This window comes from Heterocephalus glaber, unplaced genomic scaffold, assembly GCF_053883595.1.
Source record: "Heterocephalus glaber isolate CG9 unplaced genomic scaffold, H.glaber_assembly_v1.0 deba00001673, whole genome shotgun sequence".
NCBI classification, from domain to species: domain Eukaryota; kingdom Metazoa; phylum Chordata; class Mammalia; order Rodentia; family Bathyergidae; genus Heterocephalus; species Heterocephalus glaber.
Genome location: NW_028258410.1, coordinates 26,054,564 through 26,079,207, shown reverse-complemented (window position 1 = coordinate 26,079,207; position 24,644 = coordinate 26,054,564). Strand labels below are relative to the sequence as shown.

The window sequence follows — 24,644 nt, the reverse complement described above, 5'->3', positions numbered from 1 at the left end:
ACTTGTATGCTGCACACTAGTCTCAACCTGTGGACAGATACGTGTCTGCCTAGTGGGCTGTCAAAAAACAGAATTTATTTCACACTTAAAAATCAGGGGATTTTACATAAATATCTGAATTTCTGTCCTCTGATGAATGAAATACCAGGCAACACAGAGCCCATACTCCTGCCTGGCATCCACAGACTATGGCCAGCACCAGGGGCTTCTTACAGTCAAGAGACGTTGAGTTTTGAGTCTCTACTATGTCTCATGCCTTAAATCACACCCATGTCATGCAGGAAGGCACATGAGTTTACACACTTTATCTGAGAAAAGAGCCCATGAGCCATGGATGTCTCTCTAGATGGACACAGGCCTGCTCCTTAGCTCCCTTTGTGTACAGTCATACAAGTGGGGATTGGATATCCATCATTCTCCAGTTTGTCCATCACTATGGCTGCTCTCTTCATGGCCCTTAGTAAACTGTGGGCACAATGTGGACTGAATATTGGTATCTCCCTTCCCAACCCATATGAATTGTATTTGAGCCCAGTGAGGTTGTATTTGTGATAGGGTCTCTAAGAAAGTGGTTAAGGGTAACTGAGGTTATAAGGGTGGGGTCCTGATGCCACAGGATCAGTGTCCTTAGAGACACCAGAGACCTTGCTTTTTCCATGTGTCTGTACCGAGGGGATCCCATGTGAGCCTGCAATGAGATGGCATCTGCGAACCAGCAAGAGAACCCTCACCAGAAACCCAACTGGTCTTTCTGAACCTTGATCTTGGACCGCTGGTCTCCAGATAGTGGGAAATAAATGTCTGTTGTTTACTCCTCCCATCTATGGTATTTTGTTGTGGAAGCTGAAGCAGATTAATACAAATTCTTTAAAAGTCTTTGTACAATTTTGCCCACTGGAATTGATGCAAATTTACTAGGCTATAGATAGGTAAACCTTCATTTTCCTCTTTTGAAAACTGTGGTACTTTCTCTGCCTAATCTCCCAGACCAATGCCACTCATGACAATTCAGAGGGCACCGATGGCACCATCACTGTGTCATAGTGCACACAGGCCAACAGGAGACTTGAATGCAATGTAACGATCCACTGAGTCTCAAGTCCCCCTACCTGGTGTTGAGTTAGGAGGTGGCAATGATTATGGATCTAATTGCTCTGCAGGTCATCCTGGCCTCCAACCATACTCAGGTCACCAATGGCAGGGCACAGCCAGCTTGACCCAATGTAGGAGAGCCTGGAAGTCCCCAATCTGCTTCCAAGAGCCCAGTGCCTCTGGGAGGCCAGCTCATCATCTCTGTCAGATGGTCAAGGCTGGCTCATCAACTCTGTCAAGTTGGCAATGGGAAGGGGCTCATGGGGTATGCTTGCTGCCCTGGCTACTGCGTGTGGGAAGAGTGAGAGGGGGTCTCTCTTACTCTGCAGAGTCTCACTTGCTCTTTGCTGTCTTTCTTTAAGCTCTGTTTCCTAGGACATGGCTACCAGGCAGCCTGGGCCAGGGCCCTGGCATGGACCTGGAACCACTTTTGGGACTAAGTTGCCCATGCCTGGCCTTCCTGTTGCCTAGACTTCAGTTGAGAATGTGAGCACTGTGTCTATCCTCCAGGCCTGCCTTCCTGTGAGGTTTCCCTGTGGCCCACTCTGTAGGTGGGTCAGCCCACAGCCACAGACTGAGGACCTTCTCATGTGGGCCTCCTTCCTTAGTCATGGATAGTTTTGCTTCCTGGTCTCCTCTGTGTCTTCCCAACTCTCCTCTTCCTGTGCTTTTTGGATCCTCTTCCTCTTTCTTGTTGGCATATTCAAATCTGTCCTCTCTTGGCTTTCTTACAACTCACAAACAAGATCCAGCATGGAGAAAGCGGGGCTGGGTGGCTCCAATTTTTTGCCAAAGTGAAAGGGTGCCCTAGGGCCCTGACAGTGGCCCTTTGAGAGGCCTGCCTAAAGTCCAGAGCTGCTCAGAAGTCTGTTTCATCTTAAATGTGGATATAATGTATCTCACATTCTATTATGATTCATAGTTCTACAAAACTACATGACTTAATATCAAATATTTTAAATGACTTGGTTTTTGTACTCAATCTACTAATGGAAATGACGTTATGGGACAGGGCTTGGCAAACTGTATTTATAAAGGGCCAGGTAGTAAAATATTTTGGATTTGCAGGCCACAGGGCCTCTGTGACAACTGCAGCTTTAGCATAAAAGCAGCCATAGAAAATCTATAAGGGAAATGATTGTGGTTGGTTGTGCTCTAATAAATATTTATGGTCACTGAAATTTGAATTTCATATAATTTTCATGTTCATGAACTATTCTTTTGCTTTCTTCCATAATTCATAAATGTCAAGCTAGTCTGGGGCCTGTGGCTTCATGTACAAAGCCAACACCAGAGCAAGGATACTAGATTTTGGAATCAGACCTATTTCTAGATTCTTGCTTTTCTACTCATTAGTTGTATTGCTGAAGGCAGGTGACCACTGACCTGAGCTGGGTCTTCATCTGGGGAACCTGTGTTAAAATGAGCTCAGGCCTATCAAAGCCTGGCACAGTGGCCTGCAGAGCAGGACCAACCAAGCTGTGCTGGAGCAACTTTTAGTGCTGCATATGAGGACAGGTCACAGCCAGAGCACAGTAGCTGAGATGCACCGTCTCCCCCTTCCCAGACAGGTCCCCTCCATCACTTGGGCCCTTCTACACTCAAGCCCATCATCCCTCTTTCCACCAAAGGAGACGCTGCTTCTCACGTGGCCCTTAGGCCCGAGGCTGGTGAGTCTGAGCCTGGACACCAGGATGACCCTAAACTGAAGCCCCGCCCAGATGCCTCTGAACACCAGCATAGGAGCGATGGGGAAGAAATGAGTTACTGCCTCCCTACTGGCCTCTGGACTGGCAGCATGGACCACCACAGCCCTTCTCCCCTGCTCATCATGGTTCATGCTATTTTGTCATACTATACTGCAGAGGTGCAGCCTGCCTCTATCCTGGCTTCCCCATAGGTCTCAGTGCTACTCTGGAAACAGTCCTGGGCTCTCTGATATCAGCCATCTAGAAGGTTGGGCAAGTTGTTTAGTGTCTCTGGGTCTTAGTTCCCTCATCTATATGGAGGTGATTTCAAAGCATTATTGTAGGGATTCAGAACATGGCCATAAAGCACTTTGAGCAAACCTCATCTAGAGGAAATGCCTACTATAAATGTGTACTGTACTACAGATAAAATGTAGGATATCTAATTTAAATCCCAGATAAGCAGTGATTTTTTTTTTTTTTTAGTATTAGTATGTACCAAATACTGCATGGGATACACTAAAAATGTTATTCTGAAACTTAAATTTAAATGTCTCTTCTCTCCCCTAAGTCTGGCAACCTTACATGGAGGGAGGCTTCACATCTGCAGGCATCTCCATCCCCTGCTCCACAATAGCCTCTTCATCCCCTGCACATAAGAAAGGATTCTTTCTTATGTGCAGGGCCTTTGGGACAGTCAGGCTAGAAAGCTGGTTTCCTGCCCTGCTTTGAGTCCAATCCCAGGTCCCCTCTGTACTTGCCTTGGGACTTGGAGCAAGCTCTTCTTTGCCCTTTCCATATTCTTGATTTTCCTCTTTCCAATGGGACTGGTAATCCTCCCTCACTGGCTATTTAAAAGGAGTAAAGATAAATGACTTATAATAGAATGGGCACAGTATTAAGCAGTTGACATTTTCATCAATCCCACCTACAATCCTTTAGGTACAAATTGAAATTCTGCCCATTTTACAGATGAGGAAACAGATGAAGAAAGCAGAGGTGTTGTTTCCTCTTCCTCATGGAAGCTGTATCTCTGCCAGGGCCTCTATTCCCCTTCCCTTCTCAGTCTAGCTCTTCCTTTGTCCTCCAAGGTTTGGGCTGGGGACGAGCCAGAACTCTAGCACCATGGCACTCCACGCAGCACAAACTTATCACAGTTCCTCCTCCTTTCCATTTCCACATTGACCTCATGGAGTGTCTTCCTAGTAGGAGACAGAACTTAACTTACCCTTTCCCTGTCCCCCATCTAATCCCACAGATGCTCTGCAAGTATGGTGGCCACTAGAAGCATAAACTGTGTGTCTCAGGACTCTGCCTTGAGCTCCTGAACCACACAGGCTGGGTTTGGAGAAGCCAAGAACACAGCCAGTCTAGAAGCAAGATCTTAGTCACTGGGCTCACTTAAGAAAGAAGTCTTTCTGCAGTTTCCAGGTCAGACAAATGAACAGTAATTCTTGCAAGACACAATTTTAAGGAATTCTGTGTAAATGAATCAACCATAAAATTTTCCAGAGGGCCAGATGGTGACACTTTTTCAAGTGTTCCACTCTTCCCAGTGTCAATATTTCTGAGTCCAATCCCTTCCCCCAGATTCACAAAAGCCAGGACTGGGTGCTGCCTCCTCCAGCTATGGGACCATGGGGTCTAGCCCCAGCTCTGCTTTCTGTGGTTGATGATGGTCTTGGCAGCTTGTTGGCTTTCATTAGTCAGATCAGCTGCAGCCTCCCTCTACTCAGCTTCCTCAATGCTGTGAGGACAAACGAGGTCACTTATGGCAAGAACACGACACTGGCCCAGGGTACTGGACTAGCTATATATTCTGCCCTTGTTTACGGATGTAGGACTTACTGGGACAAGGTCTGAGACAAAAATGAAACCAAGACTTTACTACGGATTCTGTGTAAGTTATTACTCTATCCAGGAGGACTAAGTCTTGATTAGATATATAAAGCCTGTAATACTTCACTTGAAAACAAAAACAAAAACAAAAAAACAGTACCAGAGGGCTCCCCCCACCCCAGGCTTTCTTTAACAATACTACTTGTGTTCCTCAGGCCATTCTTGCACCTATCTGTTGGCACCTGGTAGGGACTCAAAAAGGTGAGGCTGGGTCTGCTCAGCCTTAAATGAGGGTTTGGTGCTTTCCTGCTGGCTTCAGTGATAACTTCATACCCAGTGAGTCATGATTCTCAAAGGACCACAAAATTCTTAGAAAGCCTTGAGAACTTCAACTATTGGTTCCCTGTGTCTTATGGACCTGCTCCAACTCAGAAAGTCTAGTTCCCTTAGAAGTCCCAGGTGCATATTTTGAGGCAGGACATCTGGTAAGGAGTGAAGGTGCTGGCGAGGCATCAGCTGACAGTGTTGGTACCCAGGTGTGGGAGCAGGAAGCTGTGCTGCCAACTCCCTTCCAGGGTACATTTTAATGTGGTACTCTGGGAGGGTGAGATACAGGTCAGGCCAATACTCATGGCTAAGTATTTAGCAAGCTTCAACAGGGTGCTCAGCATGAACGAGGCACATAGGAAAGACAGTAGATTCCTTGAGTACCTATGATGCATTTGTAAAATGCCAAGGCTGTAAGAGACATGCAAGTGCCACTGAATTCCTCAAATACAAATTTGATTTTTAAACATTTTTTTTTTAAATTCAGGATCAAGACCACAGACAATTTATTATGTGAGACATGGGGTGAAGAATGATCAAGAAAAGTTATGGCTGTAAGTAACATGGAATTAGATGAAAAGGCTCAAGTTTGCTGAAGAGAGTTTAAATTTGGGGTTTGCTCTTAAAAATATCAAAATAATCATAAGAAGCACTTATGCCTTACAGAGCAAGTAATCCACAGAGTGTCAGTTTCATTTTGCAAAAACAGGGTCACAATAAGCAGTCAAACAGAAGCCTGAACACCCGAGTTAACATACAGGTTCGGTAAGATATAACAAGGGGTTGAGCATGCTGGTAGGTTTTTACGTCAGATCCACATTCAACCCTGCGACCTACTGGAGGTTTACGTGGAACCTGGGGAAAGCAGCTTTTCCATACAAAACAACAACAACACAAGGACAACAACGAAAACCAGACTGTGCTGGATGTCTATAATACTCATTTGCAGTAAGGCTTTCAAGATACAGGAATTTTTATAGCATTTGTATTTTAAGGATTTAGGGCAAATACATTTTTTTCTACTTGATAAAAAGAAAATTAGTACTTAAAAGGTTCAAAAATATATCGATTGAGTGATTTTTTTCTTTTACATAAATAAATTATATTGATTTTTAGGATTTAACAGCTGAAAAAACCCTTTCTGCTTCCACTGGAGGCAAAATGAAGAAAATGTTAGTTAAATAGAGAGCAGCATTTCTAAGAAATCTGTTGTCAGCATTATAGGCCATCTACACTACAAGAATGTCATTAAATAGGTTTTATTCAATTTTCAGATTCTTTCTTCTCATAGGATCAGTTATAGCATTTCTAGTTTATATCTCTGATTCATAAAACTGGGACTCTGCTTTTTGAAAATACATCTGATTGAATTTTTTTGGTCACAACTTAACAGACTTCTTTGAGATGCTCATTTTAACATTTACATAATTTATAATTCCAAATGTATAAAAGACAATGACAAAAGCATCATAAATAAATAATGTGAACTGAAACAGTTATGTCAAACTTTTGGACCTTCTGATAAATTAGCAAAACTGTAACAGAAACGGTAAAAAATACAGTGAATTGTGACAACACAAAGTGAAACTGGTACTAGTAACACTCATAACACTTCCAATGGCCCTGCAAGCCCTGTGCCCCTAGAGTGCTGATCTGCAATCTCCTCTCAAGCCTCCGATCCACTGTGAGCTGTCCATGAAGGAGAAGAGCATCGGGAGGGATGTGATGCACATGTGCAAAGGTGAAAGCAAATGGGAAGTGCTGCTTGGGCGGGTCCTTCCCCACTCAGTTCCTAAACATGGGCAAGCAGAGGAACGACAGAGAACATTGCTGACTTGCAACAGTCTCAGCTAAGTGATAATTTGGAATCTGGGCCCAACTGTAAGATATAAAGAGTAAAGCAGTAATGGAGAGAGGGGAAAAAACTTTCCACAGTTGTAGTGTGAAAGATGGTTCGTGCATTTTGACAACCTCGAATAACCCTGAAGATAGAACCTTCCAAGTGTTGAGTGACTATCTTCTCCCAGGCTCTGAAAGCCTTATTCCTGATGAAGGAAAGCACAAATAAAAACCCATTAGAACTCTTGGAACACAATGAGACAAATGAGTGACCAGAGGAGGTTTTGGGAGAAGGAGGTGAGAGCACAGTTCTGGTGGTGTGTTTGTGAAGCAACGTGCAACTCTGCAAGTGTGAGCCCTTGCCCCACCCTGGCTGCTGGTGGTAACTCAAAAGCGTGTGAAGCTTTCTCCAATTTAGAGTCACCTTTTAACTGAGGAGAAGTGTGATACATATACATAAAATAATGCCTAGTCAGCTAGTATTAGTTCTTCCTGCATGTAACTGAATAACCATGACGGGGGAAATTATATTACTACTGGCAACGTTTTTGTTTTTTATAAAGAAATCAAAGGCCAGGGATTTAGATCAGTGGCACCACGCCTACCTCACAAGTGCAAGGTCCTGAGTTAAATCCTCAGTACCAAACAAAATAAAAATCAATATATGCATTTTCAACCATTAGTTATAAACTTCGGACTATACTACTCATTCAGAAATCATGATAAAATAGGGATATATTTTAACTCAAAAATACACACCAGCACTTCCTTTTTCTGTGCTTTTTGGTGTTCTTGCTACATTTTTCCTATTCAACCTAGCTCACAAGAAAAAGAGCTCCTCTTTGTATCTGTTCTTCGATCCTTCAATGGTAAATCCTGGACAGCTTTCTTTTGCCATTTTTCTCAGATAAGTGGGAAACTTGGAAGAGAAGGGGGCAGGGTGTGTCACCAAGTACTGTATTAACTACAATTGCTGGAATGAACGACTGAATAACTGAATGAGAATTCTGTGCCTCCTAGACTAGGTAGACGACACTTATCTAACAAAGTGGCAAGACCCTGAAACTATTAACATCTGTTACCATAGTTCTCAAACAGGAAATTAGGTAGGTCATATTACTTATGGAAACACAGGTTCTTATGAAGGTGAAGTGAGGGAAGTAACAAACCTTTATGGGATAAGAAACTTACAAGTCACAATAATTTCTTAAACGAAAAAGTTCTAATTGGTGTCATTATTGGAGTCTTTGAGTCCCCCTTCTCCAGCCTGTGCCACATGTTCTCTCTCTGGGGGTAAAGGGGTACTAGATTCGATGCAGTTCTGATCACGGCCTGGCTCCCTTTTGCAGCTGGGAGCAGGCTCTGGGTTGGGGTTTGGGTTGTCCCCCTTTGTTTTCTTCTTCTTCCTCTTCTGGCTCTCCAGGCCAACTATCTCAGAGTGTCTGGCCTGCTGCATGGCTGGCAGAGCCATGCCCATACCAGGGGAGAGAAACATGGATGGGTAAATGAGTCCAGGAGACACTCCTGGGATGAGAAATGGGTTAAAAGCCACAGGGCTACTAGCAGTTATTGTGGGTTCAGACTGATCAGAAAATGGACTAGGACCAGGCTTGTCTTCAGCTAATGTGTCTGCTTTTACATCGTGGCTGCTGGGTTTGTCCTCTGCAGTCTTTTCAATGGCTGTCGTACCACTTTTTGTTGTGCTTGAGAGAGAGGCTGGAGCAGTAGATGTGCAGGTGGTTGCCAGGGGAGTATTGAGGAGTCCCCCAACACCAAACATTTGGGGTACTGTGGCCATGCCTGGCAGCATCATGGGCAGCATGCTGAGGGTGCTTTTCACCTCTTCACCGGTAGGCATGGTTGCAAAGCCAGCTGGGAAACCCACCAGCCCGGTGAGAGGGATGCCTGGCATATTTCTCACATTCTGCAATCCCACCAGGTCCATGCCTGCAATCAACCCGTTCATGAATAGTGGCCCCATTCCAGAGGGAGAGTCTGCCACAATGGCTGGAGCTTTGAGGAGTTCACTCCGAGGCCGCCTCCCCCTCCTGCGGGGGCCTGCATCCCGAAGTACAGGCTCAGCCAGGGTGTGATTGAACTTGTTTTCTGGGAGAAACCCCTGAAAAGGACAAAGAAACATAAGATGCTGAAGGTTACTGGATTGCAGGGGGTCAGCTTGGGGTGATGATGACTGGGGCTCTGCACTGTCCCCAGCTCCACGAAGGGCTCACGCAGGTCAAGAGCATTTGGTGGCTTGGGAACAACCAGGGTGCCTGTCACCGCCAAGCAGTGCTTCCAATACTCTCACTGGCAAGAGCAGGGTCCACTGTGTGAGAAGCTAGCAGAGAACCAGGAGTTGGAGACCAGCATTGAAGATGCACAGGGTCTTGCTGAGATTCAAGGCTGTAACCCCTTCACCAGGAGGCAACATTCACGTTCGTCATGACACAGTAAGGTTTGTATCGAAGCAACAAAGCACAGAATGCAAGACAGGGTTTTGGAGCCAGACGGATTCTAGTTTTTAAATCCTGGCTCTGCAGCACTCTTGCTGTGGGGCTCAGGAGAGTCAGTTAACACGTCAGTTTTGGAGAAAAATGATAACAATACCTATCTTAAAGTCACTGACAGTGGAGTATCTAACACATCACCTGACTCACAGGAGGCAAAGCTTGCTTGGGACCCCCACCCCCACCCCATGTATTTTTCTTCTCTTTGGAAGTTTACTCTCCAACTTTCTTCATTAGTAAAAAGCTTCACAGTTAGCATTCTGCTCACAGCGCTTCTAGCATTACACATTTGGACCCTTCCTCATCACACACCAGGAGAATTATGCCACACAGAATCAGAGTACAGTGCCTTAACGGTGGCAGTGAGAAGGCAGCAGCATGGTGACAAGGAAAGCCCAGGCTGTGGCCCTATACCCTCCTTTCTCTGAGAAGGTGGTTCAGGATCTTAGGGGCAGGAAGGATGCAGCTGGGAACGGCCACCTGGAAAACAGGGTCTGGAGGCAGAGAGGTAATTAAACCAACCATTGCAATTACGATGGATTAATCTCTGAATCTGTTTCACAGATGATGCAAACAACCTCCACTTAAAGAGAAAAATGTTTTCCCCACTGAAAGGGAGCCATTTCTTTCACGACTTACTGCCCACAATCCCTGTGCTCCTCCCTGGATAACTACGCATATCCCTTTCTCTCTATTGCCCTCCACTTTTCACTGCTCTTATCAAGTAAAGTATGTCCACAGGATTTTAAAAAAAGTGACTTAAAACTGGGTGCAGTGGCACATGCTGAAAGAGGTTGGGGCAGGAGGACCACAAGTCTGAGCCCAGCCTGGTCAAGTTAGTGAGACCCCGTCTCAAAATGAAAAATAAAAAGGGCCAGGGATATAGCTCGTATGAAGGCCCTGGGTTCAATTACTAGTAGCTCCCCTCTACCTGCACAGAAGGTGACTTATATTCATGTTGTCGGGTGGACAGTCTTCTTGTACAGAAGGGGAAGATAAAAAGCCCTTCCCTCTTGGTGCCTGGGAGGTCAGCCAGCCCTTCCCAGCCACACTGCAGTGCAGTGGCCCTTCTCACCCCACTGTCCCCTTCCTATGGTCGGTATAAAGCCAGTGTCTCTTTACCACCTTGCCTTGATTTGAGCAATGGTGAAGCTAGGATGTTCAGGGTGGTACTGATGGGTCCGAAGACACTGGATTCATACTGAGAACAGTGTCCTGGCTGTGAGGCTGGAATGTGGAGCTGGCAAAGCAGTGTGAGGTGGGAGAGCTCAATCAGCCTCCAGTTCCATGGGTCTCTAGGAGGTACTCCTGGTGCGTTTTCAGGACTCTCCTTTGTGTAAACACCTTCCCTTCTGCCAGTCTGGAGTGAGTGGGCAACAGGAATCTGGCAAGAAGCAGCTGACTGAGGCTCTCCTAGCTCACAGCCTCCTTTCTGTCTTTGAGAATAAGAAGCAAGGACCTGGCTGCCCTTCTCAATGGAGCAGACACTTGGGGCAATAAAAGGGGTGTGTGTGGATCTCACTAAGAGACACCAGAAGGACACCCCCCAAAAAACCCAACCCCTAATACTAGGACCTGGAGTCCTAGAGAACGTGGAGAGAGAAGTCAGGGCAGCTAATCTAAGGGCTGAGACTGTGGACGGGGCCGAAGAGGCGCTAAGTCTATTTAAGTCTATTTAGCGTTTGCCCATGGACTGATTTATAAAACTGATTCATGTCTCTGGCATTTCCCATTTGTTTCACTCTCTTCTCCCAAAATGAGTAAAATTCTTAGGAAACTCAACAAAGTTTTGCTTAAGGGGTAGTTGCAAAGATAGCTGGCAACACTGGTTCTGGCTCTCAGGGCACTCTGAGGACATGTGCAGGGGGCTCTCCGGGGAGAAGCTGTTGGGCTGTGTCCATTTCCCCAGCAGGAAGTGGAAGCAGGGAGCAGGGAGCAGTGAGCAGCAGGGAAACTGGCACAGAGCAGTGTTCAGGAAGGAGTGGTGGTTAACAGGAAAAGCAGCAGCTAAAGAAGCACCTACCATGTGCCAGACACCAAGCCAAGGGCTCAATTGCACCATCTCAACTAACCATCACAACAACACTAAGGCTCACACTACTACCACGGACACTTCACTGAGAACTCACAGATTCACAGACATGTGGAAATATGTGCATTTGATATTTCTGACTCCTCAGACATAGTTATTTTTCATTCAACTATCCAAAGAATATTCAAGAAAAACTAGCCCATTATGGATAAAAAGCTTTGAGATGGCAACTCTCAGGAGAAAATTCTTCTCAAAAAAACTTGGTTTACTATCACAGAGCTGGAAGGAATCTCTAAGAGTCATGTTTGGTTGCCTTTCCCTTTCACTAACAGAAGGACAAGGATTTCCCTGGTTAGGGACAGAGCAGGCAATAGTCCAGGACTCTTTCCATATCATGTTCCTCTTCTTCCCAAAATGACCAGCCACTTGGCTAGGTGTGAAGATGGTTTGTTCTGGGCAAGTGCATGTCCCAGCTCTGTGGACAATCACCAGGGAGATAGCCCTGGCTAGTTCTTGTTCCTAAAGAGAGAAAGTAAGATCTAATAGACAGGACCAAGCTAAGAAGATGACTTTTTACCAGTTTTTCCTGAGTTCATCAGTGCAAACCACTTCATTCTGAGCCAGACATTCTGTTTCCCCTGTGCAATCTTGGGCCCTTTATGGCTCATAACCTTGGCGTAGGGCCCTGGCCAGGTAAGCACAACTCCCCTCAAGGCTTCTCTAAGGCCTCCTGCCTGCAGGCAACCCACAGTCAAGAGCCAGGGAAAGGTACTGTGGAATGTCTTCTTTTATATACACACATTCCCTTATAACTCTGTGAGATGCATGTTTGATATCAGAAGTCTTTCTGTTAGGAAGAAAACAAGCCCAGCACTTTGTTGAATAATACCTCCACCTTATTTTCAAACAGTCTGCCATAAATTGAGTTCCTCATCAGGGTATCTAGGACTAAATAACTCATTTAAGACCAGCCTATGAAGCCCTGTCTGCTTGGTACACAGAATACTCCTCAGGCATCAGGATGTCCACAAACACCCATTCTCTGTCCTTTATGAGAACTACAGCTACAGAGAGAATGTAGGGCCCTTTCAAAAATGAGAGCTTTTAAAAAAGGAACAGGCTAGTCTTTTCTCTTCAGGTCTAGAGAGCAACAGTAAAAGGGCTAGGGGCAGAAAGGAGCTCTTCATCTACACCACAGCAAGAGAAATTCTAACAGAGGAAGTCAGCATTTACCACTTCCTGTGGAGGGAGAGTTGCTCCAGTCACCCAGCTGCTACCCACCCCAGGCAGGTGCCCCTCCCAGCAGCTCAGCGACCACACACAGCGTCCACATCGGGCTTTGGCAGCTGTCTCTCTTGGTAATTATACCCTGGGAGCAAACCTGCTTCCTTTTCCAGGGGAGGCAGAGAAAGCAAGGAAAAGGAGAGTCCTTACATTCAAGCAACACCACGGGCAAAGTTGCTTTTCCAGATGACTGCATGGGCATATTCCTACCTAAAAATCCTCAATACACAACAATGTTTACTCCGACTCTAAAACTCTTGGGTGGAGGTTAGAGAAGGTGGCCATCAAAGCTTCCTTTACTCTGCCCCGGAAGCTTAACAGGTTCACCCAATTATTATAGACAGCTGAGTTATGTAGAAATATTATAGGCAGTCAGATAGGGCTAGGTCCTCAAGTCAGGACAAAGTAAAACACATTACAACTGTGGCCAGAGATGTGTCTGTTGGAGACCAGGCCTCAAGATAATGATGAAATGACCAGGCCTGCTTCCCCAAAGGACAAGATAAGTGGTAACACCTGTTCTACTGAAGTCTTAGCTAGACATCAGTCACCATAGTGGGTGATCTAGACCTCCAGATCCATCATTTCCTAGAAAAAGTCTTTGTTCTTTCCATGCACACTTGTTACATGACTTGTTTCCTTCCCCACTGGATCACTATTAACTAACTGACTATACTTGTAATCGTATTGGTTGATCACAGCTTTAACCCACGTTGTACCCATGTGGTTTTTGCTCTATAAAACTTCCCTGGAACTGGGGTCCCTGGCTATCCATTAAAGACCCCTCCTGCCTCTCAAGGGCTATCCTCTCAATAAATATTTCCTATTCTTTTTTTTTTTTTTTTTTCGGTACTGGGGATCCAACTTGGGACCTTGAGATTGTGAGGCAGGTGCCAGAACCACTGAGCTAAATCCCTGGTCCAATATTTCCTATTCTTTTTTTTTGTTTTTTGGTTTTTTTGGGTGCCAGGGATCGAACTCTGGACCTTGTGCTTGTGAGGCAGGCGGCGGAACCACTGAGCTAAATCCCCAGCCCAGTAGTTCCCATTCTTAACCTCTGTTGTTCCTAGAATTCATTCTTTGATTTTAGGGAACACAAACTTGATGTATCAGACATCTAACAGGTTGGAAATTATAATATTTCCCTTATATCATTTGAGGTCCTACTTCATCTATATCATCCCTGTATCATAACAACTACTCACTGGGTGAAAAGACATCCAAAAACCAAATGCAATGTGTGGCTCTTCACTTAATATTCCCCAAACCAAACCAGCAGAAGCCAGCTCTTAAGGACGCTTTTTGTACAACTGGTGAAATCTGAATATGAATTAGATATCAGAACTTATTAATAATCACATGCAAGGTAATGGAAATAATTACAAAGGAAAATGTTCTTAGGGGATGCATGCCTAAGTATTCAGGAGTGATGTATCACTTCTAAAATTTACTGTCATATGGCTCAGCAAAAATAAAAACATATTTACTTATAACATATACTCATAATTTACATATATAAACTAAATATGTGTGCATACATATAGTTAATAAGCAACCACCATGTAGCAGGCATTACAAAGCTGAGGCCCAGTGCCTTCTGTGTAGCTTGTGTTATGCCAAATCTGTGGACTGCTCCCACCTAAACTATAGCACACATAGCAGAAGGGCTATGTGACCTCAGAGAATAGAGGAAGGGAGTTCCTTGTGAGATTTTTATGCATTTCTAGAAGGGGTAGGGTTTCTGGTATGGACTAAGAGTTTGTCTCCCCCCCAAATTCATATGATGAAATCCTACTAACAAAGGCATAAAGAGGTGAGGTCTTTGGGGAGTGATTAGATCATAGGGTTATACAGTCATGAAAGAGGTGTGTCCTTATAAAAGACCCTGGAGAGTTTGTCTGTTCCTTCCTACATGTGAAGAAACAGCACGAAGATGACTATCTGTGAGGCTTGAGCCCTTACCAGAGGCCAGATCTTAATCTTGGACTTCCCAACTTTCAGAACTATGAGAAATAATTTCTGTTGTCTATAAGCCATTTGTTATAGCACTCACTTGGATGAAGAGTTTCTGTGAGAAGAAGGGGTGCAGAACATCCTGGAGGGCTTAGGTCCCAGGAAGAGCTGCAGGCACACGCAGCCCACCTGGAGCCAAGTGGAGGACATAGGCTTGTCCCTGCTGGAAAGGCTGAGGGCCCCAAGGACCACATGGACAAGAGCTTCCCATTCTTGCCTTCCTGCAGAAAAAGGGCCTCAGAGGCAGGGAATGTGTTTACTTAACCAAGGAGGAAAAATGTATCTCTGGGAGGAAACTGGCTTGCAAGAGCAACTTAGAATTAGATATTCTGGAAAGGGCCAGTGTCTGCAGAGTTGGAATGAACATTAGCTCCCAGAGAAGTGACGGAAATTGTTAGACAAATAGAAGTGAGAAAGTCAAGGGGGAAAGCACACAGCTGTCCGACATGTCTAAATCAAGAGCTCAGGGGCTCCAATGAGGAAAGGAGCTGGAGGCCTTTACCTGATGACTTAATGGAGACACCTGCCATGCACGAAACACAAGGGGAAAGGTGAGGAAGGACAGGATAAAAACAGAAACCGGATCTGCGCATATAGCACAAATAGGTCCAAGAAGGGGCTGGTAAAGACATTTTCTGACAACAGAGCAGGTAAGAAGGACAGCTTTTCCACGAGGACAAACTTGGGGAACTGGGCCCAGGCCTTGCTCTGACTGTGGTCATGCATACTGATGAACGAGAACAGTTGTTATGGAGCTGCACGGTGAGTAACAAAGCCAGCGACAAATTCTCTGGGAACATTAAATAATTCCTTTCTGCAGAAAGAGGAAATGACTAGGGTGGGTGGTCTTTTGCAGCTAACGTAAGAAACTATACTCAGGCAATCCTACCAAGAAAGAACATACTCAGGGAAGCTGCAGCTGGTACAGCACTGAAGAGACAGTGTTCAGGACAGCAGGAGTTTATGGAGCAGCCTGGGAAGAGCAAATGTCCCCAAGAAGACTTTCAGAAGCTCCTACTTGGAGAGGATACAATTTGAGGAGGTTAAAAGCTCACTGATGTGCAATATGCCCATGCTTAATGTTATTTTCAAATGAAATGTTAGTGCTGCCCCCTAGAGGTTATGGTTATTTTAGTCCAAATTAATACTCATCTGTAAACTATAATTAACCCAGATTCGTTACACTCCAAGTATTCTGCAGATGTCTTTGAAGTCCCTTCCAGGCTCATGATTCTATAACAGGAAAAGGGCAGTGCTTGGAATCAGCTGTTTTTCATTGCTAGTGAGGATGTACTAGGAAAAAGCATCTTAAATGGAAGTCAAAAACACTTGGATAAGAAATAAAAATTTCCAATAATGAAATTTGGTAAACACTGGGCAACACTGCTGCCCAGGGTTAAGTTTTCTTTTCTCTTATAATTCTAAAATAGAGACAAAAACAGGCACTGGGAATGGTTTAATTGTTTAGGAAGTAAAGGTTGAAACAAATAATCATGGAAAGTCACACTGCTGCTCAAAAATGCCCTCGGCACCACTTAACACTGTTTACCAACTTCCTGTGCTGGCCTCTTGTCCTTTGCAAAATGTCACCCACTTCTCAGCTACCTACTTCCATCTGGGGCTTTCTCTTAAGTATGCAACGAGTAGCTCCAAGAGGATGCTCCCTTTGCCCCCACACCCGTGACCTTCTTCCTACCCTCAGTCCTGGCTCCTTGGGGACAGCAGGAACCCTTTCTTTTCCACTCAGAGAGCTGATGTCTAATTTTCCAGGTTCTTTACAGCGTGGCCTCCTCTGCTTTGGTTTGTCTGAAAAATTCTAGGAGGCAAATGGAGACCATATTACAAAACATTCTGTCACAGAGTCTTCTGAGAAGAGGGGTGCTTTTTAGCTGTTTTGTTATTTTCTCATTGATGGCCCGCTGCACAGGATCCTACTGCCAGCCCTCACCTAGGCTTTCTCTTCTTGGAGCACCAGAATTCCTGCAGCAAGCTGGAAAACAGGCTGTGTGGGCCCTGAGCCATTAAGATTAGAGCACCCAACTTACCCAGCAGCTTCCCAGGGCACTGCTGAATTCCTAGCCTGCTCCTCTGATATTCTCTCCACTGCAACCCACCCAGGTGGTTTTGTATGTCATCAGTTATGCACCTGTGAATCCGTTCTCTTATTTCTTGTGCACTCTCTACCTATGCATCTTATTAGTCACATGTACCGTGGACAAACATGGTGATAGGGTAAATGAGCAAGTGAGAAAAGAAAAATCAAGAAAAAATATCAGCTCAGGAGCCTCCTAAAGATTCCTAACTGGAAGTTTTAGAGCAAAAGCAGCAAGATGACTTGAAGGTTATGACCCAAACCAGTAACTGTAACTAAGAATGCAGCCACTCAACCCCTGTAGTAATATATTAACTTGGAATATTTTCATCAAATGGTAGAGTTTATGCAACCTCAAGAATTCTCTGTGAGCTTATGACATCTTGTCATTTTGGGGGGCAAAGAGGCATGTTCTATCCTCTTAAAATTGTGCATATATACTTCTTGGCACAGTATTATGATGTGGGCTGTAATTTCTGTTACTGGAGGATTTAACAAAAATTTAAACTTTATTTATTTTTTCTTTGAGACAGTGTCTTGCTATGTAGTCCAGGCTGGCCTTGAACTCCCTATGTAGCCCAGGCTGGTCTCAAACATGTGGTGATCCTCCTGCCTCAGCCTCCCAAGTGCTGAGATCACAGGCATGTGCCACCATGCCTGGCCAAAAATTTAAACTTTAAAAAACAAAAATAATACAAAACAAAATCGACTTTAAAATGTTCTCAATCAACATAGATTTCTCCCAAATAGCTTCCACCTTCTGGTTTCCCTCAGCATGCGCTGATCAAAAATAGCTCCAAGTTAGGAGGAATTTAACAGCAGTCTTAGGCAGCACCAACAAACACTTACTGCCCCAAAGCCAGGAACATCTAAGGAGTAGTCAGCCTGCTGCCGCAGCCAGTCAAGCAAGCTCTTGCTGGGAATGGCTTTCTCAGCCTGGCCACTGGCTGCTGCTGCTGGCTCAGGGGCCGAGGTGGTAGGTCCTGGGGCTTCAGGGTGTGTAGTGCTCAAGGTGGCCTGTCCTGGATCTTCGTGGACTTCCTGGACAAAGGAAAAATGAATATCTAATGAGTATGTGTAGTTAATTAAAACAGAAGGAAAACTAGTTCCTAAAAGTTAAATATGTAAGGTGTTCTTTAAACTTTTCTACCTATTTATTTTTTAAAAAATTTTTAATTTATTTATTTTGAGACAGGGTCTTGCTATGTAGTTCAGGCTGGCCTTGAACTCACTATGTAGCCAGCATGGCCTTGAACTCAAGGCCATCCTCCTGAGTGCTGGAATTATAGGCATGCACCACCTCGCCTGGCTTCCACCTATTTTTACCCTGACATGGCTGGAGTGCTTGAATTAGATCCATATACAATCGCAACTGACCACTGGTACTGTACAGGTTGGATGCTCTTTCTACTGAAGTGACCTTCTCCCTCGTCTATGCGCCAAACCAACTCCATCCTGATTGCTCCAATTTCCTGTTATCACTGACTGTCCTAGGCAACACTGGCTGTTCCAGGTCCTGTCCCCATAGCACCCTGTTCATGACTCTCTCAGGTAACAGCAAATGCTACACTATGACCTGCTCACTCATTGTCTCTCTATAGTTTGACTACCTGCCTTACTCATCTATAGGTTACCATTGCCTAGACTGGGGTCTACTTGCAAAATACAATACCAGTGCTAAATAAGTGTCTGCATTAATAAATTTAACTGATTCATGATGGGGCCTTAATTCATAAGTCCTGCTGTTGGGCAGCTCTGAACCACTGGTGGGTACAAGCTGCCTGATGGGACAGTTATGCTTGTGCCACCAACGGTTCACGCTGGTGGGAATGTGTTAAAAAACACTGTGAAAACAAGGAAAAAAATTTTAACCTGCCATTCCATTGTAATTCTATGAGTATTACAGAGAAATCATGGATTTCTACTTTTAAAAAAATGTAACTTAAAATAAGCTTGAAGGATTAGGTAGGGAAAGAACTTGACATTTAAACCTCCTAAATTATATAGGAAGTCTAAGAGGAAGATGTATACCAAATAATGTAACTTAGGCAGTGAAGCTCTCAGCATCTAGAGTACAAGGTCCTTAGCTTGGGTTTCCTGTTTGGCCACTTAGCAGCTGGATAATTTTGGGTAAATTATTTAATGCTTTTAAACTTCAGTTTACTCATCTATAAAACACTTAGCTTCACAAGGCTGTTGTGAGGATCAAATAGGACAATCATGAAAAATCCTGAACACAATGCCTGCCACACAGTAGGTACCCAATGAATAATGGCATTATTTCTTTTAAAATAAAACACAATATGTAATTCCTATTCTGGGGCTCAAAATCCAATAAATGGGGAAACTCAAAATACAACATTAAGCACAGTATGAAGGGGATTTCTCCTGGTCAGGCACACAGTTTCTGGCTTCCTCAAATGTTCACCAACATCTCAAGTATTCATGCATGCATGCATGCATGTATGTATGTATGTACATATGTATATATGGGGTACTTGGGATCGAACCCTGGGCTTATGCACTGAGCTACATCTCCAGCCCTAATTTATTCTTTATTTTGCTTCTCGAAATCCTCTTGCCTCAGGCTGTAAGACTGCTGGGATTATAAGCATGCACCACTATGTCTAACGTCTGAGTCTAGAGTGTACTGTCTCAGTGTGGTCTCCGAGAGTCACAGCAACCCTCTGCAGTAGCGGTTGCTCCCCAATTTATACAAAGAAATGTGAGACTTAAGTGTTTTGTCTGCTGTCGCCCAATATCAGATAGTATAGCTGGGGATCAACATTCAGCTGGTCCTGACTTCTGCTTCTTCTCCCACACCTTGGCTCCTGGAGAGCCTCACTATGCTAGAGAAGCAAAAACTCAACTCTGTCCTCATTCTTTGCTTATTCAATTGGCTGTGGCCCTTCTGAGACACTGGAGGCTTTGGGCTGCTTCTATTTGAAGTGACATGATCTCATGGTTCATCTCCAGGTTGCATGCAGATTAAGGGCCATTAATGGTTAGTGTCTATCTATTTCTAGAAAAGATGGAGGCAGGTAACTCATAATCAGAGAAAATAAATAGGCCAACTGAAACAGGGATAAAAGATTCATTCACAAACCAAAATACTTCAGTGCCTGAGAAAGAAGGGTTTATTTCTCTATGTAGAAGGGTCAATGTTTGTACTTTTAGGGGTCTTGTATACCCACCAAGATTCCCGCCTGAAGTGTTTGCTCCTTCAAAAAGATGAGGTCCATCCCTCCTTCAACATGTTTCCGTCTTCCTCTCCGCCTCCTCATGGCAGCATCATCTCTTCTGAGGCTTCCATTGACAATTTGTCCAGTCACTGGGTGGATGAGCCCAGCTTGCAGGATCCCAGACAAGTCCATGCCAAGGGCTCCTTGAAGTGAACCGATGGCCCCAATCTTAGGCGTGTTGGTATTCACTGGGAAAGGGGATGTGGCTCCTGGGGACCCCTCTGATGAGCAGGAGAGGTCTATAGCTGACTCCCCATGCCAGCCATTGAGGACGATGGGGGGATGCCCGTGGGTGGCAGAGAACTGTTCTAGGCTCCGAGCCTTGGCATCCCTCTCCACCTCAAAATCATAGGGACGTCTGTGCTTTTGTTCATCTTTTGTGAATACTGGAGCTAAGAAGCTCTCCTGTGAACACACACATGGCAAAAGAGGTTTGAATGCCACTTTTGTGGCCGAAGTAGCTCCAACTCCTGGTTTGACTTCCCTACTCATCTTCTTAGAAGTTCTATGAACTCAAGCCTTCTTAAATGCTAGTACCACATCATCTGGTTGGCTTGTTAAAATGCAGATTCTACTTTGGTGGGCATGCAGAGCCTAAGACTGCATTTTTAACAGGTTCCCAGATGCTGACAAAGTTGCTAGTCATAGACTACACTTGCAGTTGCACGATTATGACTTGGATTCTCAGCCTCAACTGTAAATAGGAATCATTTGGAAGTCAAAAAAAGAAAAAACAATCCTAATATGTAGGCCATTACCCAGACTAATTAAATTAGAATCAGTAACTTTTCAAGGTCCCTTCTGATTCTGATAGCAGTCAAGAATGAGAACCAGTATACTAACAACTAACTTCAAAAAATTCATCATATTCAAACAGAAATGCTTAATCTTGCCTCGATTTCCAAATTTCTACCAGCTGCCATTGTTCTCTCAGTCATCTAAGGACTACATATCCATCACTCCTCCTTCTCCTTACATATTACCAGTCATCAAGTTTCTCCCTCTCTTTGTCTTCACTCTGCCTCTAACTTGGTCTAAAGCTTTCTCTCTGCATTAGTTCCCCACTTGGCCCCCAGCTGAGGCATCTTCTCCCTTCTCGTCACCTCCTCTGCCAACCCACAGACTTCAGCTGAGCTGTAAAACCCTGCTTTTTACCTTGTGCTATAGCCCTAAACTTTTTTCTTTGGTACCGGGTATCAAACTCGGGTCCTTGTGCTTGTGCGGCAGGCGGCAAAACGACTGAGCTAAATCCCTGGCCCATCCCTAAACTTTTTAATAGCTCTCCACAACCTACAGGATCAAGTCCAAATTCTTTAATTAATAGTAATGGCTTGACAAGAACAAAAAACAAAAAACTCAAACATCCCACTGTCCATTCAGTGGGTACTTGTTGACTGAACAACCAAATGTGAAATGGAATGTGGTCACAGTTTGTTGTTCTGTGGTCCACACCACCCTTATGGTCTTACCTTCTGGACCTGAGCCGCCAGTGTGGCACCACTGCTGAAACTGTGTTCTGCCGCTTCTGGCTCTGAGAGGCTGTTCCGAGAACCAGCACTGTTGGCCAAGACTGGGGTGGACAGTATGCCTGAGGGCTCATACTGCTGGCTGGAAGGCCACTTCCCCTTTAACACCACATGGCAGATGCTATCTAGGCGATTAATTATCACCCGATCCTGGGGAAAAAAAATACCAGCTTTGAGAAGTAAGCCCCGAGCAAAGTTCTTTGAGATCCAAAGGAGGTGATCAGAAAAGAGCACTCAGATGGGAAGGAGACCAAGAAATGCAAGGAGTGCGGGTGGGGGGTGGGGTGGGGGGTGGGTATTAGAAGAGAATTAAGATGTATTATGTGCATGTACCAACTTCTCATAATAAATGTAATCATTATGTACTACAAACATGTATTACTAAAAATAAATATTAAAAAATAAAAACAGTATATAGTAAGCTTGGGGGGAAAAAAAAAAAAGAGGAAAAGAACACTCAAACAGACTCACTTTATAAGCCTTACAGTAAATTTCTAGTCTGGAATGAAGATTAAATTCACGGTGCTAGAAATACGAGGACAATTTGATACACTCATCTTATGGCTTAATTAGTCAAGTGCATACATCTTTAATGCTAAATGTGACATAACTACTACCCTTTAAAAATACTGAACATTCCTCAGTTTGTTTCATAGTTACACTTTATAAGGCTTGAAATAATTGCAGCTGAAAATGCTTGAGGTGGAGTGTGCAAGCTCTGGGAGATACCTTTGGCCACTCTGAGAAGGAGTAGAGGGTTTTCTCCTGCAGCAGCTGAGCAATGGTAGGAGCACGGGCCTCCTGTGGGTCATCCCCAAGGTCTCCTGCAACACCTGATGCTGAGCTCTTGCTCTCCTCTTCAGAGAATTTCCCTGGATAGTCTGGGAAAAGAGGTTAAAAAACCAATTAAGCACTTAGGAGATAGCAGTGATCTGAGAGATTAGGACATCTGATTTGTCTTTTCTAAAAATTATCCCACTCTGTGCTATTTCAAATTGAATACTGATTACTATATCTTCTATTTCCAGGCAGGAGAACTAAATCGTCACACTCCAACAACAAAAGAGAAGGGAAATTTCTCTGTGTATCCAAGAGTAAGAGGAGATGAATGACCACATTTCTCATTGGTATAGTGGACAAGGAGAAACTGAACATTACAATACTTTGACACATTTGAAGGGACGGTATATGTAGTATGTAATGTAACACAGTAGAGGGTGATATCAATGAGGAAGAATTAAAATTCACAGATCTTATAACAAAGGTAAAATAGATCTGATTCATGTAAAAAATAATGCAAAGACACTCAGGAGGCTGAGGCAGGAGCATTGCTATGAATTCAAGGCTGGCCGGGGCTACATAGTGAGTTCAAGGCCAGCCTGGACTACATAGTGAGACCCTGCCACCCTCTCCCCCCATGCAAAAAATCCCCGGAACACCTCAATTACTTCCCTGATAGAAGAAAATGGAAATGCAACTCATTCTTCCAAGTTTAAATAATGGCAAAAGTTTTATCAATGTGAAGTAGATCCGCAAAGACCCACCTATCAGTAGTGATGGAATGAACAGGTGGCAATGAAATAAGTGTCCAAGGCATAAACGCTATGGGCCTTTTTTCTTTGTGAAATGACAAAAAATGTTTATCCTTAAGAGATGTGGAGATTTCACTTCTGACTGTGCAGTGAGTCTCCTGTGGAGCTGCAGAGACCCCTTACTATGAATAGGACTTGCTAGGCTTGGTAGTCTCTAGAATAAACAAGAGCCATGGCCTGGACCTTCAGGTTCTCAGTTTCATGAGGGCAGACAAGAGAGCAGTAGCAATAAAGGAATAACGAAAATTATAAGCCATGACAAGTGCTAGAAAGAGAAGGAAACAAGGTATTGTGATGGGAAATAAAAAGGGAAGAATCTACTTAGGTAGGCTGGTAGAGAGGGAATACCCAGGAAGGGGATGCTGGACATGCTGAGGAATCAAGAGGCCAGGAGCAATGGACTGTCAGGACTGCAGATTTCTAGGCTCCAAAGACAGCTAACCTTCCTGTATCACCTATCCTGTATTTCCAGTGTGTGAAGAATCCCCACTGGCCTCTGCAAAGTTACTTTTAGAAGCACTGGTGTAGGGGACCCCACCAATGCTGGTACTCAATGCTTATCCAGTTATGGGGATCACCAGGTCCACGACTGGCAGCCGGGTCTGCTTTGATTCAGGTAAGGCTGGCCTAACATCAAAGAAGGGAAAGAGGAAATTATTTTCTTCTCTCAATCACATTTATACTGTGCTCATTTAACTGTTCGAGTTTCCAAAGACTGATTATTTGGTGATTTTTCCCACAACAAGGTTCAAAAAGCAATGTGGGTTTTGTAATTTAACACATGGCAGAGATCCCTAATGGCTGCTGGAGGAAAGGGCCTCAGTGGCCCAGGAGTCTGGCTTACCACCTGGAAGCTTCCTTTCTCAGCTTCATCCAGATGGAAGCCGGAATGGGGCGTGACTGCAGATTGGCTCTTCCTGGGTTGCTGGGGCCACAATTCCATCAAGCTATTTTTAGTTTAGTTTCTCAGTCCTTATCCTACCTAGCATGTAAATTTTGATTTGGGTTCATAATTGTTCCTTCCCAAGACAGTCATTAATCAGCGACCAAAACCAAAAGTAGGGGGAGTTTAAAAATAAAAAGACGGGCTGGGGATGTAGCTCAGTGGTTCTGCCACCTGCTGCACAAGCGCAAGGACCGGAGTTCAATCCCCCATACCAAAAAATTTAAAAAAACAAAAAAATAAAAAGATGCTAGACAATTTAAGAAGCTTAGCTTTGTTCTTCTCTTTCCCTGTGTAATACAGAATCACTGTCCTAGGAAAAGAGGTCGGGTGAGTTTCCTTGAGAGCCACCATTGACACCACGCAGACAACAACAGGGTTGTTTTTGTTTTAAATAATGGCAAGAATAAAGGAGCTATTTTTCACCCTAATATGTCCTCTTGAATCTGAGGAAATAAAAACAAGTACAATTCATGTGTTGTTGTTCCTCAGGATTCCTGATCGCTATATTTATATTCCCACAAAGCATAAAGAATTTTAGGGCCACTTAGATTTTTTTTAACATTTAGAAATTTCTTCTAACTTGAATCCTTACCTACGATCTCCCTATTTAAAAAGGTCAAATTGG

At 44.2% G+C, this 24,644-nt stretch overlaps 1 protein-coding gene across 5 annotated transcripts in view; it reads right to left on the bottom strand.

Moving 5' to 3' along the window:
- Positions 1 to 5,847: 5,847 nt before the first annotated feature.
- Positions 5,848 to 24,644, bottom strand: part of Chd6 (chromodomain helicase DNA binding protein 6) — a 235,537-nt gene continuing 216,740 nt past the window's right edge. For 4 of the 5 annotated variants that reach the window (XM_004858220.3, XM_021239068.2, XM_087197900.1 and 1 more), the window contains 6 exons: positions 22,211 to 22,362; positions 21,425 to 21,631; positions 19,908 to 20,360; positions 17,563 to 17,754; positions 16,318 to 16,437; positions 5,848 to 8,904 (listed from right to left, as the gene is read on the bottom strand). In XM_004858220.3, the coding sequence (XP_004858277.1) occupies positions 8,008 to 8,904; positions 16,318 to 16,437; positions 17,563 to 17,754; positions 19,908 to 20,360; positions 21,425 to 21,631; positions 22,211 to 22,362 (2,021 nt within the window). In that variant the 3' untranslated portion in view covers positions 5,848 to 8,007. The remainder of the gene's footprint in view (positions 8,905 to 16,317; positions 16,438 to 17,562; positions 17,755 to 19,907; positions 20,361 to 21,424; positions 21,632 to 22,210; positions 22,363 to 24,644) is intronic. The other variant, XM_087197902.1, reaches the window with a different exon arrangement.